The sequence below is a fragment of the Narcine bancroftii genome, chromosome 6 (genome assembly GCF_036971445.1).
Source record: "Narcine bancroftii isolate sNarBan1 chromosome 6, sNarBan1.hap1, whole genome shotgun sequence".
NCBI classification, from domain to species: Eukaryota; Metazoa; Chordata; class Chondrichthyes; order Torpediniformes; family Narcinidae; genus Narcine; species Narcine bancroftii.
Genome location: NC_091474.1, coordinates 79,049,616 through 79,067,043, shown reverse-complemented (window position 1 = coordinate 79,067,043; position 17,428 = coordinate 79,049,616). Strand labels below are relative to the sequence as shown.

The window sequence follows — 17,428 nt, the reverse complement described above, 5'->3', positions numbered from 1 at the left end:
TAAATCCTCCAGGCATGCAGACAGTTTATTGACAGCGACTCTGAAACCGTTTCCTCGGAGAGCATTTGTGAATCGTGAACGGGGCACTCAGCTCTGAAGGGACTTTCTTTTGCTTCTTTTTCTCTCATACTATAAGGGGCACCAGGCGACTTTCTTGGGCACTCTTTGTCCGCCTTATGGCAGGCGGAAGGCACTACGTGCTCTGTGCTACTACATGACAACAAAGGAAACTCAATGTGCATTGGAAAACTCGGTTTGGCGCCATTGTTGAATGTCCTTTCTTCCACACGGTTGACAGTTTGAAAATGTCTGCCATGCTCAGATTTCAGTATCAGTATTACAGAGGGGAGCAATTACACTGAGCACTGTAATGGAGGATTAAAACCATGTACTCAGATGCTTTTTGCTTATGTGGAACTGACGACACTGGGTCCACACACAGGTCACCTTACTTTCAGAACTAGCAGATGTAATTAAACTCAGCCATGGGGACTTATCTGAAGATACACTTTGAAATGGAATTCCACCGTGAGGCCCAGGGAAAGCAGTTGTCAAATACGACACTCTGAAATTGACGTATTGGTCACAACCTGTCTTGCTCAAGAAGTTTTAATGAGTCCTTGTATCTACGAGATAAACCAGGATATCATAGCATCCTGCTCCATAATAATTAATCTTCTAAATTGTAGAATAGTATGCTCAGCTTTGATTTTGACTGACAAATGTTAGAGGGAGTGGGTGCATGATTAATTGTTTTTGGGGTATAAAAGTCTGTGGTCCTGCTGCTGAAGTTTAGACTCTCCGAGGGGTGGGAACACCCCTTGTCAAGAAGGAAGAACAGCCAGAGTCCGAGCAACGTCCCGGTCGGGGGAGGTGGAGAAGCTGCTACCAGCGCCCTGACAACCTACTACAAGTGTGCAGTTGTTGCCTCGCTTCGGCAGTTGGGACCAGTCCAAGCGTTGATAAGTATAGTTGGGAAGGGCTTGCATATTGTAGTGTGAAATCAGCTTTTGAATTAGTAATAAACATTTGTATAAACTGAACTGCTCTCGGTGTGTGTGTCTATTTTCTTTCGGTAGCTAAAACACTGTGACCAATCTAAAATGAACAAAATGAGAGGTATAAGTTTACCCAAGACAATTGGCGCTGCGAGCAGGGTTGGTCTCAAGATGTTTCGCCGAAAGAAAGAGGTGAGCCCTGAGCAGTTCTTGATTCCTGGATGGACTTCCAAAGACGATGGGTTTGGCATGTTGGCCAATACCCTGTCTTTGTTGGGACCACCCATTAGTTGGGATGAGAAGTTAGACTCATCAAGTGCACCTCTGGGAGAGCGGGTTGCCACTCTCCTTCGAGAAAGTAAATTTCCTGATAAAAAGGGAATGCTGACGAATGGTTTTTGGTTGCTGGCCACAGCATTACGCCACTCCGTTCAGCGTGAAGCAGAATTAATTCAAAGAGAAGTAGAATCTCAGTGCAAAAGAAAGCAATTAGAGGAGGAGCTAGAAGTCCTGCGACAATGCTGTTCCATGATGAGCGAGATTGTTCGTACCAGTCAGGACAGAGCCAAAGAATGGGAAGATAAGCATGTCCAAATGATTTGCCGTAATATTAAACTCCGGCAGCAGCTCTGTGCAGATAAGGAAAGGCATGGAGTAGAACCCGATCCATATCGTATTCATGCCATGATAAGGAATGGTGACGATCCTGATGTAATTGAGGATTGGGATGGGAATATCTGGAATGACAATGGTAATAATGCAGATACTCCTCAGCATGTGTCTAACATACTACCCTCTCCATCTGCTGTTCATGCCCGCCCTATAAGGCAGCAGATTTCCCAAACAGACAGAAGGGGGGATGATGTAAGGGTAGAGATGGAAGGGATAGATACCCCGGTTTCCCATGTGGACCCAGGGGAAAATACCCAAACCCCTGCTTATGCTCTATGGCCTACTCCCTCTGTTGGATGGCCTCCACCTCCTCCCCTAGACTGGGTGGAGGACCCTGTGAGCCAAAGTGGGAACAGGGGTCGGAAGGAGTCAATGATCCGTGATTTCTCTGTAAAAGAGCTGGCTGCCATTGGAGATCGATTTAGGCAAAAAGCAGGGGAACATCATCCCCAGCTGCTGAGTCCTCCTGGCCCAGCTGTGCTTTCTGCTCCCACTGCTGCTTCTATCGAGCTGGCTTCTCCTGCTCCAGTTACTCATGATGAGGTAAAACAATGGGTTAAACAGGCTCTTAAAGATAACAATAGCATGTGGTCCTGGAAGCCCCCGAACCCTTCTGAAGCCTGAAGGTGTGGGCAGGATTCCCGTGTCTACTCCATCGAGACACGGCGCACACACGGGGATCCGCGGCCCTACATACCGTTAACAATCCACTGGGGTGGGGGTAATGATCGCCAATACTTGGCTTTGGTCGACACCGGTGCAGAGCACTCGGTGATTCCTGGTAATCCAGACCTCTGGACTGGACCGGCCTTTCGAATAGAGGGGTTGGGAGGAGCGGTCACCCTGGCAAAGGAAATAAAAGTCTGTGCCATGGTGGGTGATAGCCCTTCCCCTGTCTGGTTACATGCCTTGGTGGCTGCTACTGACGAGTGTATCCTGGGTATTAATATGTTGGCCGGTATGGCCCTTAATACTAGCCAAGGGGGATTTGAATTTGGAATTCGAACTATTACAAAAAAACTAGTAGTGGGTCAGGCTAAGTGGGATCCTGTGATGGTGCCAGCCCCCATGAAACCAGTGTGCATTCCACAATATCATCTCCCTGGGGGGCAGGAAGAGATTACTGCCACCATCGATGCTCTGCAAGAAGAAGGGGTAGTGAGGCCCGCAACGTCGCCCTTTAATAGCCCTGTTTGGCCGGTCCAGAAGCCGGACGGCTCCTGGAGAATGACAGTTGATTATCGTTTTTTGAACAAACATGCCCCACCACTTGCTTCAGCAGTTCCGGACATTGTCACTCTTATTGAAAACATTGCTACTGGGAACTCAGGAACATGGTATGCTGTCATTGATCTCGCTAAGGCCTTCTTCAGTATTCTTATAGCTGAGGACTCACAGGATCAGTTCGCCTTTACCTGGAAGGGGCGCCAGTATACCTTCACCCACCTTCCAGTATCGCCTTCCCTCTCAATTCACCATTATATTGATGATGTGGCCTCCTGGAGCCTCTGGCAGAAACAAGAGGGTCGCCGAGTCCCACTAGGATTCTGGTCACGTACCATGCCTGAGGCTGCCACTCGTTATTCTGTTTTTGAACAACAGTTACTAGCCTGTTACTGGGCCCTGCTAGAGACTGAAAGAATGACAGGTGATGCAGATGTTCAATTGCGACCTGCACTTCCTATAATGAATTGGGTCCTGGCTAATGATGCTAATCTAAAGATCCGGCGGGCTCAGCAGTCTTCTATTGTTAAATGGAAGTGGTATATTCAGAGTCGTGCGACCAGAGGGCCTGAAGGGGTGGGCCGCATACACGAACAGGTGGCTTACCATCCTAGGTCAGGAACTCAGTTATCGGAGGAGGGGGATGGTGGCTCCAGTCAGTATGCTGAGTTGAAGGCAGTCACTTTACCACTAGATCCCCATGATCACCCTCTTCGCCTGTTTACTGATTCCTGGGCTTTGGCTAATGGACTTGTGGTATGGATGCCTGATTTGCAAAAGAACAACTGGATGATACATGACCGCCCAGTATGGGGCAAAGAGTTGTGGCAGCTGTTGTGGGATGCTTCCCACCATCGTGAGATAACCGTTTATCACGTTGATGCCCATACCAATATGGCGACTAACATGGCTCAACATAATGCAGTAGCAGATCAGCTTGCCACTATCAGCTGTGCTGATACCGTCCCCCTGGCTCGATGGGCACATGAACAGAGTGGTCATTTGGGGGAGAAGGGATCAGCTATGTGGTCCCGTACACATGCTTTATCCATCCATAAGGATGATGTCCGCATGGTCATATGTACATGCCCAGAATGTCAGCTTGTGAAGTTCCATACCGTTCCACCTGGTCCGCATGGCCGAATAAAACGGGGTGCTCACTCAGCTGCGATCTGGCAAATTGATTACATAGGCCCCATGCTAGACTGCATGGGTAAATATTACGTCCTAGTAATGGTTGACACCTTTTCGGGCCTGGTTTTTACTTTTCCCACCAAGACGGCTGACCAAGCTAGCACTATCCAAGGACAAAACCATTTGATTTATCGTTATGATGTTCCAGAGGAGATTCACTCTGATAATGGCTCGCACTTCTCCGGGAAAGCAATCTGTGATTGGGCAAATGACAACGGTATTTTATGGGTCCACCATATTCCTTATTACCCGCAGGCTGCCGGGTTAGTTGAACAAATGAACGGCTTACTGAAGGAACAAATTCATTTGTTATCATCACTGGGGACCCTGAAGGGGTGGTGCCATGTGCTGCAGCAGGCAGTCGACAATTTGAATCATCGCCCTTTAAAAGGAGGTACACCTTTCCACCGACTTCTTCACGCTCCTGAATTACAGCCTATTCCAGAGGAATAACAGTCAATGCCCCCCATCCCCGAACTAGAGAATGTTGGACAAAAAGTATGGGTGGCACCACCAGGTAGTGGCCCTCCTGTAAAAGGGGAAATAGTGACACCTGCCCAGGGTAACACTCGGTGGGTAGCTATTGAGGGACAGGATGATTTAGTCTGTTTAAACACTGAACGCTTATGGTATCGTGAGTGACATGTGTCAGGCTTCTTTGTTCCAGGTTCTCCATTTTACACTCCTGGTGATCTGGCTTAACAGCTGCTTTGATGCCAGCAATTGGATTTGTAATGTCGAGGACGTTCCAAGGGAGTTCCCAGTGGGAAACACGGTCCGATGCATTACACCAAGGAAGTCCTCGGTCACCAGCCTCAAGTGCAGCTTATATAAATATGTTATTGTTCAGCATGTTTCAAAATCTGTTCGTGAGCTCCAGTATCTGGGTATTGTGGCCAACAAGGATAATTTGAGCCTTGGTTGGAATCCTTTCTCATGGCTAACTGCTACATTTGGGGGAGTGGGCCACACTATCCTCCGTTGGTTGCTCGCGTCATTGCTTATCTTTGTAATTGTTGTTTTGATTTCTCTTTTTTCGCTCCCTCTGTACTCAAATACTGGTTAGGCCTCGCAAATGACAGATTGTGACCAAGGGGTGGAATGTAATGGAGGATTAAAACCATGTACTCAGATGCTTTTTGCTTATGTGGAACTGACGACACTGGGTCCACACGCAGGTCACCTTACTTTCAGAACTAGCAGATGTAATTAAACTCAGCCATGGGGACTTATCTGAAGATACACTTTGAAATGGAATTCCACCGTGAGGCCCAGGGAAAGCAGTTGTCAAATACGACACTCTGAAATTGACGTATTGGTCACAACCTGTCTTGCTCAAGAAGTTTTAATGAGTCCTTGTATCTACGAGATAAACCAGGATATCATAGCATCCTGCTCCATAATAATTAATCTTCTAAATTGTAGAATAGTATGCTCAGCTTTGATTTTGACTGACAAATGTTAGAGGGAGTGGGTGCATGATTAATTGTTTTTGGGGTATAAAAGTCTGTGGTCCTGCTGCTGAAGTTTAGACTCTCCGAGGGGTGGGAACACCCCTTGTCAAGAAGGAAGAACAGCCAGAGTCCGAGCAACGTCCCGGTCGGGGGAGGTGGAGAAGCTGCTACCAGCGCCCTGACAACCTACTACAAGTGTGCAGTTGTTGCCTCGCTTCGGCAGTTGGGACCAGTCCAAGCGTTGATAAGTATAGTTGGGAAGGGCTTGCATATTGTAGTGTGAAATCAGCTTTTGAATTAGTAATAAACATTTGTATAAACTGAACTGCTCTCGGTGTGTGTGTCTATTTTCTTTCGGTAGCTAAAACACTGTGACCAATCTAAAATGAACAAAATGAGAGGTATAAGTTTACCCAAGACAAGCACCCAGCAGTATCTGCTTCTATCAACTTGTCACCTATCACAGCATTTAATAATAAACCCACTCTATGTTAATAATTTTTCCATAATTAAACTATTCCTCTCTTCTTTGACATATTTTACTTGGAATCCCACAATATGGCAATTGTGTTTCTTTTATGTTCTGGAGATAATATTACGGGTTAATTGTCCCTTTTGCTGATTGAGCGGGGCACATGCGGATTTCTGATAGTCGAGGACTTTCACAAGGTGCTTGCAGTGACGTCTGCATGTGTTATTTCCTCATTTGGTACGAATTGCTTCTAGACAATCCTTTATAATTTGTTCATGTAATCGATGCTTGGTGACTGAGTGTATCTCTTGACAAAATAGGAACATTTCTCGATTATTTTCCATCTTTCTGAGAATTCAAATAATCTTTCCCGTTTTCTTTGTTTTGCATATCTGTTGTGAGCTGATCATGTACCTGGAAATTAATGCTTGTCTCCTAAATAAGAAATGGAGGAAACAAGGAGGTCTGGACACCCGCTGTTTTATTGATTGTACACCCGTGTTATTTGAGCTTGTGAAATGGAACCTATGTTAGTTTGTAGGTTAATGGATTTTCATCGTTGTCTATATCCCTTATGTCAGATTCATTCACACCTGGTCCATCGAGACTGTCTATACTTTAATAGCATTAATTCCTGAGATCACACTTATTTGATTGCAGCAGGGTACTTGTACTGGAATAATTTCAGATGCAATTTGTAAAAGTGATAACTTAAGTTGAGTATTTTCCGAGCCATGGTTACTTAAGCACAGTGTGGACATTCACTTAAGCCAGCTATTCTCTACCTTTTTCTTTTGGCTATGGCACCCTGAGGATTCTGTTCAAAGTTTATGGGCCCACTTCCCTGCAAAGCATTCAGTATTCTTCTCCTACCAACCGCATAAAAAAGATTTTATGATTTCAGTTTGTTAAATGTGCAATCACCCCACCAGCGGGGTTGGGTGGATCCCGTTGGGAATAGTTGACTTAAATAATTTGTAACTGAAAACTCCTTTGTAGCACCAAAATACATGTTGTCCATCAGATTGAATGCTCCATTCTTCTCTTTAACGCAGTGTCTCAGCATATGCGGCTCAACAGGGCGGCACGGTGGAGCAGCGGTTAGTGCAATGCCTTTACAGCACCAGCGATCGGCGCCGGGGTTCCAATCCTTCACTGTCTGTAAGGAGTTTGTACGAACTCCCCGTGTCAGCGTGGGTTTCCTCCGGGGGCTCTGGTTTCCTCCCACATATGTACCAGGGGTGTAAATTTGGTGGCACAAACTGTCACCTTGTTGAATGTCTAATTTTTAAAAAAAATTAAAATTTAATACATTTATATGCATCGATGCCTTATGCGAACTTTAACGGAATCAACTTCCAAATAAAATTTTAATCCAGGATCTTTCCCTGATTTTATTTTGCTGATTGAAATGACTCCTACATCACAAAAAGCAAAGGTAGCACAAGGGGACCATTGTATGAGGCAGAGTGGAGATCATTTTGTAATCCTCCATCAATTAGGTAAAGCACCCATTGACTGCACATGACTGAGACTGCCTTGAAATTTGTTGTTGATAGGTAACTGTCCTTCACATTGCTGCACTTTTTGTTTCTGGAGAGAATACTCTGCTTTATCAGGAGTTGTATTTTGTTTTGTCTTTAACTTCAGATTTGTCGTCAGAATGCATCCATGACATCACATACAATCCTGAGATTCTTTATCCTGTGGGCCAGATGTGACAGATTATGATATATTTTATATTGTATATAGATATGTTTTAAAAGGAGATAAATTGTGGGTTTTTTTTTTAGTGTAGGTCACAAACAAACACAAACATTTCACAACACAGATCTCATTTAAAATGCAAGAGCTTGCTTTAAGCCAGACAGTTCAGGCTCCGGGTGCCTTTGCAAAAACTTTGAAGAATGCCCATGGAGACTTCACAAGTAGGTGTTAATTGGACATGCTGTCGAGTAATGGATTATTGTTTTGGAAAGCAACAAACTTGGAAGATTAGGTCCAGTGCTGCAGTCTGTTTGAATGCAATTGGCTGTTCTAAGAGGGTCATATGGCTTTTCTCTGTGCATATGAGAGAGAGAGAGAGAGAGAGAGAGAGAGAGAGAGAGAGAGAGAGAGAGAGTTCAATTCTATTGTTCAGCATTAGCAGTTGGGACTGGAACATGATAAGCTGGAAAGCTTGTGGAAAAACCCCATTTTGAAGACAGGTTGTGAGTTCTTAGTTCAGCCTAGTCAAAGCCCTTGTGGTCCATACAAGAGGAGATGGCTGGCTGTATAATGTTTCACTTGAACTAAGGGAAACAGAAAAGAAAATCTGTGATAACCTGAAAGAAAGAGGTTATCACCTGGAAACCCCTGATGGGGCATGTTTCTTCGGCAAGGCACTGAAATGGCTGATTGGAAGGAATTAGTTTGTGTCCAACAAGCAATAAATCTCTCTCTGAAAACTGACAAGGACCTTCCTGAGTGGTATAATTTACCTTTCAAGCACCAAAGCCTGGTGAAGGTTCATAAATGTTAAATTCTGTGGACAGTATAAGAATTGCCTGATACAGATGAACTTGGAGGAGTGAGAAGTGAGATTCGACTGTGAATCAAATAACTTTTCTGAACTTACATACATATGCTCTCAGAATTAGAAGGGGTTTAAGTTAAGTTGATAATAATAAGTTAAAGTTTGATCCTGTTTTCATGTTTAAAGAAAATTTAAAATAACTTTTGTTTAAGTAACCAGTTTTCTTGGTGAATGTCTGGGGTTTGGGGTCCTCTGGGTGCATAACACAGGCAAAAGCTCTACTTTTTGGTAGTGCAAAGAAAAAAAGCTGTACACAACATACGCATAAACAAATAAAGAAATGTAAACAAACTGACTGTGCAATACAGAGAGGGAAAAAACAACAAAGTTTCATAAGAGTCCTTAAATGAGTCCCTGATTGAGTTTGTTGTTGAGGGGTCTGATGGTGGAGTGAGAACAGCTGTTCCTGAACCTGGTGGTGCAGGTCTTGTGGCACTGATACCTCTTTCCTGATGGCAGCAGTGAGATCAGAGCATGCGATGGGTGGTGGGGATCCTTGATGATTGCTGCTGCTCTCCGACGACAACGTTTCCATAGATGTTCTTGAGAGTGGGGAGGGTTTTGCCTGTGATGTCCTGGGCTGTGTCCACTACCTACACTCGGGCGAATTGGTGACCCCATGTTCCCATACTAGACTGTGATGCAGTTGGTCAACACACTTTCCATCACACATCTGCAGAAAATGCCAGAAAGCTGCAAACTACTGAGGAATTAGAGGCTGATGTTATAAGATCAAACCAGCAACCACAAAGAAGGCATATCACACACAGGGGTAAAGATGAACAATTACTTTATTAACAAAAAAATTCACCTTCAAACTTTAATTCAAAATTCCCCTTTTGTAACAATGCCCACTGGATACTATGCAAATCTCTATAACGTGTAAAACTAATAAATTCCCCAGCCTAAATATAACATTCATGATCAAAGTCTAAGCTAAACTTCCAACCAGCCCACAGAAAAACTTAGACACAAAACAAACACAAAACACACAAAACTTCGTTCTTAACTGAAGCAAAGGTCATAAACAAAATTCACTTTGTTTGGTAAACTGAAGCCAAAAGATCTTTGAGAGAGAGGGAGAACACAAAATTCGAAGTTGTCTTGTGTTGCTTGCAGAGAGAGGAACCACTGGCCTGGTCCGGATCCTTCTGGCTGCCTTTGGAATGTTTATCCTTTTTGAAGTCCTTTTTTAAACTGTCCTCCAGACCATGACTCATGCTCTGGGCCTCCTTCCACTCCACACCCACCCCTAGTGGTGGTTTATCGTCCAAGTCCAGAAATCTTTAGATTATTTTCTGCACATGCTCAGTCAGTCTCCCACTCTCAATAGTCCACCTTCACCTTGGCTCTCTAAGGCAAACTGTCACTTTTTAATATAAAACCACGCAACACATAGGCCAATACACAACACAGAACTCTGTAACACCTCCCCTGCTAAAAAAAATTTGATCCACAAGAACAAATTTTTAAAAATTAATAGAAGTATTACATAAATAAAATAAAATAAACACTCAATTTTTTTTACAATAAGTATGTGATTAGATTTCTATCTACCCAGATTAACATCTTTACAAACAATCTGCTATTACATTATCCATCCCCTTCATATGTTTAATAATTAAATCATACTCTTGTAATAGTAAGCTCCAAATCAATAACCATCTGTTCTTATTTTTCATTTTAGACAGAAAACCTAATGGATTATGATCAGTATATATTATTAACAATTTTTGAGCAGTACAAATATACACATCAAAATGTTGCAACACTAAAACAAGCGCTAATAACTCCTTCTCAATGGTCAAATAATTTTGTTGATGGTCATTAAACTTTTTTGAGAAGTATAAAATAGGATGTTCTACTCCATCACCATCCTTCTTCTGGAGCAGTACAGCACCAACCACTTCGTCACTGGCATCCACGGCTAAAAAGAATGGCTTTTCAAAGTTAGGGGACAAAAGTACAGGCTGGTGACATAAAATGGCTTTTAACTTCAGAAATGCTTCCTGGCATGCATCTGACCAGATAAATTTTTCTTTCTTTCCAAGTAGTTTTGTTAATGGGAGTGCAATTTCTGCAGAGTTTTTACAAAATCTACGATAGTAGCCAATCATACATAGAAATCTTTGAAGAGCTTTCTTATTACCGGGGATAAGGAATGCAGTGTTAGCCAATACTTTCACTCCAACTGGTGCCACCTGTCCTTGTCCTACCACATAACCCAGATAAATTACAGTGGCATATCCAAACTCACTCTTATGCAAATTCACTGTGTAGTGTGCTTCCACCAGTCTCTGAAATAACTGCTCTAATTTAAGCATGTGTTCTTCCCATGTATCCATGCTAATTACTAAATCATTGATATGGGCTCCTGTGTGCTCTAAACCCTGAATTACTGCATTAATCGTTCTCTGAAATGTGCCAGGTGCATTTTTCATCCCAAAAGGCATAACATTATACTCATACAATCCGAAAGGTGTAACAAATGCAGAAATCTCCCTGCCTTTCTCTGTCAAAGGAACACACCAGTATCCTTTTAAGAGATCAATCTTTGTAAGAAACTTAGCCTTCCCTACCTTATCTATATAATCATCTATTCTGGGAATAGGGATCACATCAGTCTTTGTCACCATGTTTACCTTTCGATAATCTGTACAAAACCTAATTCAGCCATTTGGCTTAGGCACCAGAACACAGGATGAACTCCAATTTGCTCTTTTCCTGATTAACTCAGTAAGGATACTGCTTAATAGGCTTAGCATCACTGACCTCCACATCATGACAAGCCACAGTAGTTTTTCTTGGAACATCTGGGAATATATCCTTAAATTTCATAAGTAATGTCTTCATTTCTTCCCTTTCTGATTTAGTCAAAAACTTGGTGTCTTAAGTTTTGCAAAACTACAGAATTTTCCAGCCTGGGACTTATCACTTTCTGTGCTCCATGACCCTCCACGAAACTTATCTCCTCCTTACTTTCCTCTATAACTAGCACTTTAGTTGGAATCCTAGTCTCCTCCTCAGTCATTTTCTCAAAGTAAGGTTTAAGCATGTTCACGTGACAGACCTGTGTCTCTCTTCAATAATCAAGCATCTCAATGACATAGGTGACCTGGTTATTTTTTGATTTCACCTTATATGGTCCTGAAAACTGAGCTCTCAAAGGATTTGACTGCATTGGAAACAAAACCAATACTTTGTCGCCAGGTTTAATGTCCCTAATTTTTGCTTTTTGATCATACCGAATTTTCATTTTTCCCTGAGAAGTTTTTAAATTTTTCCTTGCCATCTCGCAAGCCTGATGTAATCTGTTTTTAAATTTGAAAACATAATCCAACAGATTTGATTGTATATCATTATTGTATATCATTATCCACTGTTCCTTCAACAATAGTAATGGACCCCTGACTTCATGACCAAACACCAACTCAAATGGACTAAAGCCAAGAGACTCCTGAGTTGCCTCTCTAACAGCAAACAATAACAAATGGATTCCTTCATCCCAATCCTTATTATTTTCCATGCAATAAGCCCTCATCATATTTTTCACAGTTAAATGGAACCTTTCCAAGGCCCCTTGACTTTCAGGATGATAGGCAAATGAAATAATTTGATGGGCTCCCAATTCATACAGCACATGTTGAAATATTCCAGACATAAAATTACTCCCTTGGTCCGATTGAATTTACCTTGGTAGACCAAACAATGTGAAAATTTTTAGCATAGTCTTCACAATCATCTTTGCTTTAATGTTTCTCAGGGAAATAGCCTCTGGAAACCTTGAGGCTGTGCACATGAGTGTTAACAAATATTTATTTCCTGCTGTGGTTTTTGGCAATGGGCCAACACAATCCACTATCACTTTTGAGAATGGCTCCCCGAAAGCAGGGATGGATTGTAAAGGTGCCACTGGTGGCACGTGTGACAGGTTCTACAAAAGTTCACAACATCCTTTCTTAATTTTGGCCAATAAAACTGTTTCCTTATCTTTTCTACCATCTTCTTCACTCCAAGATGACCTCCGAAAGGTGTATTATGAGCCAACTTTAATATTTCATTCCTGTAAGTTCTGGGAATTACAACTTATCTTACTACCGCCCAGTTTTCACTGGCAGATATCACTTATGGTCTCCACTTTCTCATCAATATTCCATCTTGAACAAAGTAATCCACTGGCACAGTTTCAATTTCCTGGTTAGGCAGAATCTTATCTCTTATTCCAACAAGATCAAGATCATGCTTTTGTCTGGCAATTAATTCTTATCGACAACAGCAAAGCTGGATCCTTAGGTTTGTCCTCAATGCTTGCCTCCACTACAGGATCATCACAGATTTTCTCTACCTCTACCATTTTTCTAGACATGGCTCTAATAATGGCACACGCAGGGTAGATTTCCAAATCCTTTTCGGACTCATAAACCAATGGCTTACTTGGGAGTTTTACCATAGGTATGACTTTACCCTCTGCTAAATCATTCCGTAACAAAAGAGAAACTCCATCCACCGGCAGACTTGATCTTATCCCTATCGTAATTGGGCCATTAACTAAGTCTGATTTCATCACTATTCAATGCAAAGGTATAGGCTCTGCTTCACCACCAATGCCTTTAATTAAGTTCACATCTCCAGTATCGGTCTCCTCACCAAAATTCAAAACGTTGCTTAAAACAAGCGATTGGGCTGCTCCAGTATTCCGCAGGATTTTAACTGGCACTTAATTGGATCCTTCTTTAATTGAAATGAAACCTTCAGTCATGAATGATTTAAAAATATCCCTAACTTTCTCACTCTGAACACAGTCGGTTGGTACAACCCCTTTCTCTTTCCTCCTTTTCAGTACAGGACAATTTGCTATTATGTGCCCTGGCTTCTAACAATAGTGGCAAATAACACTCGAAAATTTTTCCTTCACGCATTTCCTCTCTTCCTTTAACCTCACTTCTAGATTTTCTTTCTACTCTACTTGGATTATCAGCAGTATTCCTTTGAAAGGTTTTCCCTGGTGTCCACTTTGGCTTGTGGGTTAAAGCATATTCCTCTGTGAATTTAGCCAATTCTTGCCAAGTTTTTATATTTTTCTCTGCCAAGTACACTTGAATACCATCAGGAACACAATCTCCTCAATCAGAATGATTTTCCTAAATAAATCACACCACCGATCAAAACACATAACCTTCCTATAAGCAAAATCCAGGTAAGATTGGGTTGCTGCTTTTTTAAAATTCCTGAACTTTTGTCTTTAAGCCTCTGGGACTAGTTCATAAGATCGGAGCATAGCCTGCTTTACAAATTCGTAATCAGCTGCTTGTTGTACCGTGAGACACGAGTACACCTGTTAGGCTTTCCCAGAACACTTTGTAGCAGGAGTGACCACTGGTCTGGTGGCCATTTTAAATTTAGAGCTACTTTCTCAAAATGCTGAAAATACTGGTCTATTTCAGCTTCCTCAAATGGAAGAACTAACCTCACTTCTCTACTGACCAGAAACCTCTCCTTCTGACCAGCACATGGGTTTTGGGCTACTCCCTCTCCTTGCATTAGGGTCAGCTTTAATTTAGCTAGTTCTAGCTCATGCTTCCGTTCTTTCTCTCTCTCCTCCATTTCTGCCTGCCTTGCTGCTTCCCATTCGGCTTTCCTTTCTGCCTCTCTTTTCCCCTCTAACTCCAGTTTTCTCAAAGCCAACTTTACTTCCTCTGAAGTTTTCTCCTTTGGAAACTTTCTAATGCAGTTTCTTCAAATACCCCCTTTCCTACATAGTGCTTAACAATCTTTCAGGCAATTTCCTTTTTTTTTTCATCCCAGTTCTTACTGTAAGAAGTTTAACTTCAGTTCTGGATTTTTAGCCATTTTTAACTTAACCACTGAAGGGTTAGCTATGAACTGGTCAATATTCATAGTTCCTGGTTTTTCTGCCGGTGATTTATACACTCACCGTTTATTTTTAATTTCAAGCTGGAGGTTGAGTCAAACTCAGACAACTGATAACTAAGCACAAATCAATTGCCCCTAAAGCTTCCAAATTGGTTTGATGCCGGATGATTCCCCCAAATTATGTTACAAGATCAAACCAGCAACCACAAAGAAGGCATATAAAGGCATATAAGTGCCAGGGGTAAAGATGAACAATTACTTTATTAACTAAAAATTCACCTTCAAACTTTAATTCAAAACCCCCCTTTTGTAACAATACCCACTGGTTACTATGCAAATCTCTATAACAGCGTAGAACTAATAAATTCCCCAGCCTAAATATAACATATGCAATTAAGTCCAAGTTATATTTCCAACCAGCCCACAGAAAAACTTAGACATAAAACACACAATCACCATATACCTCTCCCCTCCGTGTAATTATCCAGTCTTTCCTTAAATGTAAATAACCTCCTTGCTTCAACCACCTCTGCTGGAAGCTTATTCCACATCCCAACCACTCTTTGCTTGAAGAAATTTCCCCTCATAATTTTCCCCCTTCAATCTCAAACCATGGCCTCTGGTTTGAATATCCCCCACTCTTAATTTAAAAAGCCTATCCACGTTGACTCTCTCTGTCCCTTTTAATATCTTGAACACCTCCATCAAATCCCCCCTCAATCTTCTACGCTCCAGAGAAAAAAGCCTTTCTCTGTCACTCAAACCTTGACATCTTGTCAACATTCTCGTGAACCTTCTCTGCACTCTCTCGATATCACCTTCCTCTAATTTGGTGACCCAAATTCTTTCCCGAAGGACAAAGCTGGCCAATTTTGGGAGGCTGTCTGGTCCAAGGAGAAGACTGGCAATCTGACCTGAAAGAAAGAGGATCATCTGGAGAACTCAGAAGACTCACAAAACTTTGAACTCAACCGAAGCAAAGATCATAAACAAAATTCAGTTTTTTTGGTAAACTGAAGCCAAAAGATCTTTGAGAGAGAGGGAGAGCACAAAATTTGAAGTTGTCTTGTGTTGCTTGCAGAGAGAGGAACCACTGGCCTGGTCCGGATCCTTCTGGCTGCCTTTGGAATGTTCATCCTTTTTGAAATCCCAACATTCTAAACTGTCCTACAGACCATGACTCATGCTCTGGGCCTTCTTCCACTCCACAGCACCCCCAGTGGTGGCTTATTGTCGAAGTCCAGAAATTTCTAGATCATTTTCTGCACATGCTCAGTCCATCTCCCACTCTCTCAGCAGTCCACCTTCACCTTGGCTCTCTAAGGCAAACTGTCACTTTTTAATATTAAACCACACAACACATAGGCCAATACACAACACAGAACTCTGTAACACTTACCAAATTGCCCTTGTTTGTTTTGCATCCTACACTCCTCCACATTTCCAATTTGGAAGATGAGAGATGTTGAAGATAAAAATAAGGATACTGTATGAATGTTTGTAGTTACGATTAATCATGGAATTGTGCAACATTCATAGGAAGCCAATCAGTGGGAAAGGAAACAGAGCAGAGCTTCGGTTGGTCTAGACTGAAGCATACCATTCCTCCAGTTTAATCTCCAGTCTTAAATTAAGATGCCTGCCTGCTTGTTACTTACACCTTGTCAATAATGAATCCTTACCACTTATGGATTCTGTGAGACCGGCTGAGTTCCTCTAGTATTTTTGTGTAACTTTACTACACTCTCAGCATCTGAAGAGTTTAGAGTTTCAATTATTCTTTCAAATTGGAACTCTTTGTGATACAAAAGGGGGAAGGGGAAGTAGGAGGTTAAAATTGATCCCCTGGCCTGTAGCATCAAGATGCTTAAATCTACTGTTATCCAGTAATGAACATTATACTCCAAGTTTGTCACATTCACAGCCAACAAAACCACCAACACAAGAGCCTCTTTCCCACAGAAGCAATATCGCTCCATAGGTCATGCTGTGCCTGTACTGATTACAAACTGTCTGAGGGAATGGAAATTTGGTCAAACAACTTTCAATTTCAAATTACTGCAGTGAAATGAATTCTTAAAAAGTGAATGCAGATGGTGAAAAAATTTGTTACATACATCGGGGCTTCCAACAAATATCTTCTCCCAACATTTTGCCGGCGGCCATTTCTGTAAATGAGACCACATTCCCCATGAAGCCTGCTGTGACTATTTATTCACCATATCAGGGAGTGTTGCCTGAGGGTTCAACGGAGTACTGTCATCCTAGGAATTGATAAGATTTGTGTAATGCTCTCCTTGCCGTTGGATAGCTGAAGAATACATATACTATCACAACGCGGGAATTAAGCTGCAAAGTTAAATCAGGTTTTATTAAGGGTGGGGTTTAAAAGAAGCTAAAGACAGTCAATAGACAAGATTTTACTTGATAATTGCTTGCAAGATATGGCAACTTCTTAACCCTCCAACAAATAATGAACTTGGATAAATGTCTGCAACACAACTTGAATGCAAAATTTAGTCCATCCTCCTGAATTCTTCAGGCATCAGAGTCTTTTCGGATAATGTCAAATAAAATCTCAAGTTGTAGATGGCTCAGGGCAACTTCCACCCCTCTTTTGTTTCCCTGAAGTTTTGAGGTACTGAGCACAATCGTTGAACAGTCCTCTCAAATTAAAATGTCAGACACTTCAACTTCCAAAACAATATTGGAAATAATTCTGCTTGCACGTTCTTCCACGTGTTGGTTTTTTTTTGGTTCTACAAGAGACTGAGCTCGCAGCCTGTGATAAATCGATTACACTTGTTCTGCAGTCAAACTTGATTTACATAAAAATAATGTTTTGTCTTTCTCTGAACTCATTTCCTGCAAAGAAGTAATCACATCTTCTCTGGGCAGGCAATGACAGTGATTCGTAAATAAATGTTACAAAATCTATCTTGAGTTGGGATATAGCTGATTGTGT

The 17,428-nt window shown here is 42.0% G+C and overlaps 1 protein-coding gene across 4 annotated transcripts in view; it reads left to right on the top strand.

Moving 5' to 3' along the window:
• Window positions 1-17,428, top strand: part of lrmda (leucine rich melanocyte differentiation associated) — an 860,999-nt gene that overhangs the window by 746,758 nt on the left and 96,813 nt on the right. Inside the window, exon 7 of one of the 4 annotated variants that reach the window (XM_069885471.1) lies at window positions 7,070-7,290. The exons of 2 other annotated variants lie outside the window; for them this stretch is intronic. In XM_069885471.1, coding sequence (XP_069741572.1) covers window positions 7,070-7,119 — 50 coding nt within the window. In that variant the 3' untranslated portion in view covers window positions 7,120-7,290. Of the gene's footprint in view, window positions 1-4,755; window positions 5,826-7,069; window positions 7,291-17,428 lie in introns of those variants that run through there. One more of the 4 variants, XM_069885473.1, reaches the window with a different exon arrangement.